General features: G+C 34.8%; 1 protein-coding gene across 1 annotated transcript in view; it reads left to right on the top strand.

The window, feature by feature from the left end:
- LOC107728110 (serine/threonine-protein phosphatase 2A 56 kDa regulatory subunit gamma isoform-like) overlaps positions 1-5,008 on the top strand; it is a 17,517-nt gene extending 12,509 nt beyond the window's left edge. Inside the window, exons 9-10 of the mRNA XM_016538189.1 lie at positions 1,916-2,032; positions 3,943-5,008. Coding sequence (XP_016393675.1) covers positions 1,916-2,032; positions 3,943-4,077 — 252 coding nt within the window. The 3' untranslated portion in view covers positions 4,078-5,008. The remainder of the gene's footprint in view (positions 1-1,915; positions 2,033-3,942) is intronic.
- Positions 5,009-5,296: the final 288 nt, after the last annotated feature.

Here is a 5,296-nt window from a genome sequence, read left to right as displayed (position 1 = left end):
TTTTTTCCCCTCAGAAATTCTGTGTTATGTATTTAAATGTTTCTGGTTATCAAATGAAGGCATACAAAATTCATTTAATTTATCTTTTAATTATTGAAAATTAAGAAAACTTTATTTTTTGGCAAACAAAGGGGATTTACTATTAAAATTAAAACATGGAAGAAATGTTTTGTGTGATTATTCCTTAAATAATGGTTGTTTCATTTTAGTAGTAGTAGGCTATGTACATTCTACTGAAAAATAGTAATAGGCACAATGTCTTCAAATTAAACCAGACTTTTATTTTGACGGGTTGCCGTGAATACCTTTACAGTTCTGTGTATGAGATATGACGCTAGTTTTACTCAAATCAAACGCTAAAATGCTCATGAAGTGACTCTCAGAGCAGTTCTGGAGATGTTGTTCATGTGTTTACGTCTTCATTTAGTGAGACGCTTCAGTATGTGTGTAGTAAACAAAACCGACTTTTGCGGCTTAATATTTACAGATACTAGTCCATGATTTGAGTTAAGTGTAATGACCTACTTCTGATTAATTAATTCAAAATTTGACAAATTCCGTGACATCCCGCATTAAACTGTGAATTCCGTTTTTATGACTGGATTCCGTCTGTGTTTTCCGCATCGCGCAAATCATAGGGCCCTATATATTCCAGGTTCAGTAGAAGCTCTATCAGCATGTTTTAATTAGCACTGACCATCATTTTGACACGTCCATCAGTTTATAAACAATATGTGACCCTGGAGCACAAAATCAGTCATAAGAGTACATTTTTCAAAATTGAGATTTATACATCAATGGAAAGCTTATTTATTCAGCTGATGTATGGTTTGTTAGGATAGGACAATATTTGGCTGAGATTAGTGGTCGACCGATATATCGCCAAGCCCGATATATCGGCCGATATTTGGCATTTTTCAAATGCGTTCGAGGCGAGACTTTTATTTTGACGGCAATAATTCATTCATAACCAAAACAGCGCTGTGTTTGCTTGGAGATGCCAAGCGGCTCAGCTGTGACTTTGTTTGGAATTATTTTCATTAACGAAATACAGCAAAAACAGAGTTCCTAAAATGTAAGTCACCTAATATTAACTGCTTGTTTATTGAACTGTGATATAAAATCAGTAACACATTTGCAAACACTATTTATACTTATTAAAAAGCTGTCACTCATCTCAGTTCATGACGATCTCACAAACTTGTTATAATCAATGAAACTCTACACTGCACAATTAGTCTTATTTACATTGTGTCTACACTTTGTTATAATGAGAGGATAACTCAGCACTGAACAAATACTACAGTGTTAATTAATTAAATTAATACAGCTTTATCCATATAACATCGTCTGTTATTGCATCTGTTAAAGTAAGATGTTAATATTTTCGACAAAAATCACGATTCATCCTAGATAATTTAGACTTACAAATGAGGACAATAGAAGCAATCAAAAGCAACAAAAGAGCAATAATATGCATGTGCTATATTAGTATATTATTATAGTGTTATATTTCAATTTCACAAAGAAATGTGCAGCATTTTGTCTAAGCAATAATAAAAGGACACATTTAATTTATAATTTGTCTTAAATCTCATTTTGTTAAAAAAAAACGTGAATCGAATCGAATCGTGAATCGAATCGAATCGTGAAATCAAAATCGTGAATCGAATCGTGAGTTGAGTGAATCGTTACATCCCTACCAGCGACTTAAGACTGCTTTTGTGCTCCAGGCTCACATATTTGTTGATAGTAATGCATTTACAGTAGAAATGCAATGGTTGTGAGTGCATTTGTTTACATTTTGTGGTAATCAACATGCTTGTTAATATTGGAAACAATATTATTAATGTGCATTTATCTTTGTTAGTTCCTTTTAAAACGGTTGTACTGTAAAATGTTTTTTCTGCTTTAGTTTCTCATGCACATCGACTCCAGCAGCCTCAGCAGTCCGATGGACATGGAGACAGACGGGCCGATCATTGAAGATGTCATGATGCTGAAGAAGACCGTAGAAGAAGAAGCCACTCAGGTAGAAGTGCTTTGGAAATTAGTCTCTGATTCTCACCGAGGCTGCATTTATTTGATCAAAAGTACAGTAAAAATTGTGAAATATTATTATGATTTAAAACAGCTGTTTTCTATGTGAATATCTGTTAAACTGTAATTTATATCTGTGATCAAAGCTGAATTTTCAGCATCATTACTCCAGTCTTCAGTGTCACATGATCAATTCATCGGTGCATTATTCTGAAGAAGAAATGTTCCCATAATCTTTCTTGCCTCTGAAATTACTTTTCCGGTGACATAAACGAGGCAGAATGCGTTGTGAAAATATCACCCAATATTCAGGTCTCATAAAGTGTTTATTCACTCTTTAAACACCCTAAAAGGTCTTAAATCAGAGCAGAAAGTCTCAAAATCATAAAGTTGTGGCATTAAGTGTTGCATACGCTGCAAAAAAATGAATATCTATAATATTTTTGTCTTGTTTTCCAGTGCAAATATCTAAACATTTTTAAATCGATGCATTTATTTCAGATGCAAAATTAAGATTTTCTTGTTTTCTGAGAAATTGATCAAAATTAGGTGAGTGTATGTTTAAAATATGTGTCAATGGAGAATGAAAACTTATTTTTCTTTGAATTAAGTTGATATTTCTGAGCACACTGACAGATATTTGTTCATGATTTCATCATTAATTCACTTCATTTTGATCAATTTCTCGAAGACTTCGTTGTGTTTTTGTCATTTGTATTATTTTTTTGTTGTTTTTAAATATCTGCATAGTTTTTATTCATTTTTCTTTTCAGTTTTAATTATTATAGTACATAAAGTTAAAATGAAAATGAGAAATGTTGCTTTGGAAACAAGCTAAAATAGAATAAGTTACAGATATTCACATAGAAAACAGCTATTATAAATAGTAAAAATATTTCACAATATTACTGCTTTTGCTGTATTTTGGATCAAATAAATGCATGCTTGGTGAGCAGAAGAGAATTATTTAAAAAAAACATTAAATCTTACTGTTCAAAAACCTTTGACTGGTAGTCTATCTATCTATCTATCTATCTATATATATATAAATATAATTTTTTTTTTTTTTCCCCAGTTAACATTCATTTTATTTCAAGTAACGAAAATTTTTTTTTCTTTTCTTTTGCTTTTTCTTTTTTTACGGTTTTAGTTTAAAAAAGGAAAATGAACAATGAAACACAAAAATGAATCATCATTTACTCCCCCCTCAAGCTGTTCCAAATCTGAGTTTCTTTCCTCTGTTGATCACAAAAGAAGAGATTTTGAAGAACGTGAGTAACCAAACTGTTGCCAATAGACATTGACTTCTATAGTAAAAAAAATAAAATAAAAACACTATAGAAGTCATCAACTGTTTGATTCCCAACATTCTTTGAAATATCATCTTTTGTGTTCAAGAGTAAATGTGACCGTGGAGCACAAAAGCAGTCTTAAGTCGCTGGGGTATATTTGTAGAAATAGCCAACAATACATTGTATGGGTCAAAATTATCGATTTTTCTTTTATGTCAAAAATCATTAGGATATTAAGTAAAGATCATGTTCCATGAAGATATTTTGTAAATTTCCTACCGTAAATATATCAGAACTTCATTTTTGATTAGTAATATGCATTGCTAAGAACTTTATTTGGACAACTTTAAAGATGATTTTCTCAATATTTCGATTTTTTTGCACCCTCAGATTCCAGATTTTCAAATAGTTGTATCTCAGCCAAATATTGTCCTATCCTAACAAACCATACATCAATGGAAAGCTTATTGATGTATAAATCTCTGACCCTTATGACTCTTTTTGTGCTCCAGGGTCACAAATGATGACTCTTTTCATTTTTGGGTGAGCTGTCCCTTTATAATAACCCTGCTGCAAATCTCATGCGGTTTAATTTCGCCTCTTTGCTCAGATCCACAGAGACCAGCGTAGAGAGCGTCCCCTGATACGACGCAAGTCCGAGCTGCCTCAGGATATGTCCACCGTGAAGGCCCTGGAGACGCACCGGCGAGCCGAGGACATGATCGACGCCCAAGACGGCCACTAGAGGGCCACAGACGCCCAAAAAACCCAGTCCAGTGTGACCCACAAACACACACACAAACCCGTTCTGGCCTCCAGAAGCAACCGCGCCGGAGCCCATCTCACATCCAGACCCCAGTCTAGTCCCTTCTCATCTGCTTCAAGCTGAACCGCAGGTGGTTTTTGGCCAGAGCGCTTGCATTCGGCGCGAGCGAACGATTCTCAGGTTGCCGCGGTCAGATTTCGGTCTCCTCGGTGGTTCGCGTCTTTTGTGTGACGCTTGGCTTCGCCTAGATGTGCATTTCGCATTTTAAGAACGAAACGAAACCCTTCCGTTCTTGTCCAAACACTTTGGCAATAAGTTCGTCCAGGGAGGTTTTGATTGTTCAAACAATGGTGAATGGCCTTATGGTGGTTAATCAGTGTTTAGATGAGCATGAAAGCTTTTGAACAGGCTATAGATACAGAGCGCATTTAGGCCACGCCCACACAATCCAACGCTCTCCATTGACTTTCTATTGCGGGAAGCTGCCTCCGTGTCATTTCTGACTTCTAACAAAAAACAGAGCAAAGCTGCTGTGTGACGAGGTGTACAGCAAACAAGCTAAAAAACCCAGAACTACGTTTTTTATAAGCTGTCGACACAAAAAAAACCTAAAAATAGTTGTAGATGTCGGAGTATTTCACGTTGGGCCGTTCAGTTGGATCATTTCTCAAACAAAGGGAAGATTAGGAAAAGGGGCACTAGACCAATAAAATTTCGTTTCTTAATACATCTCCTCCTCTCAGATTCACATAGGGTGGTGAAATAATCCTTTGACATGGTTAAAAATAATGAATGGGCTTGTCGCCGATTATGTTTGCCTCCAGTGGGCGCCGTTCTCAGTAGAGATGCACCGAAATGAAAATTCTTGGCCGAAGCCGAAACCGATCAAAATTAAACACTGGGCCGAATACCGAACACGGAGTTTTTTTCCCCATGTATTTTGCCAATTTTTTTATTTCACCATTGCATAACTTAAAAAGCCAAAATGTGCTTTTTACTGTTTTGTCTTGCTTTTCAAAGAAAAAAAATCTATTGCAAAACAACAATTTAAAAATATTTAACACTGAACATTTTTTACATTCTAGCAGACACTATACCACAAAGCACAATTTAACTTAAAATTAATAAGTTAGTAAAATAATAATTTTTGGCCATCAGACCCCCTTCTTGAATCAGGCATGTATTTATTTATTTTTTT

This window comes from Sinocyclocheilus rhinocerous, unplaced genomic scaffold, assembly GCF_001515625.1.
Source record: "Sinocyclocheilus rhinocerous isolate Xijiao unplaced genomic scaffold, SAMN03320098_v1.1 scaffold936, whole genome shotgun sequence".
Classification (NCBI taxonomy): Eukaryota; Metazoa; Chordata; class Actinopteri; order Cypriniformes; family Cyprinidae; genus Sinocyclocheilus; species Sinocyclocheilus rhinocerous.
Note: the sequence above shows the minus strand (reverse complement) of the source record. Positions and strands in the feature narration are given on the sequence as shown.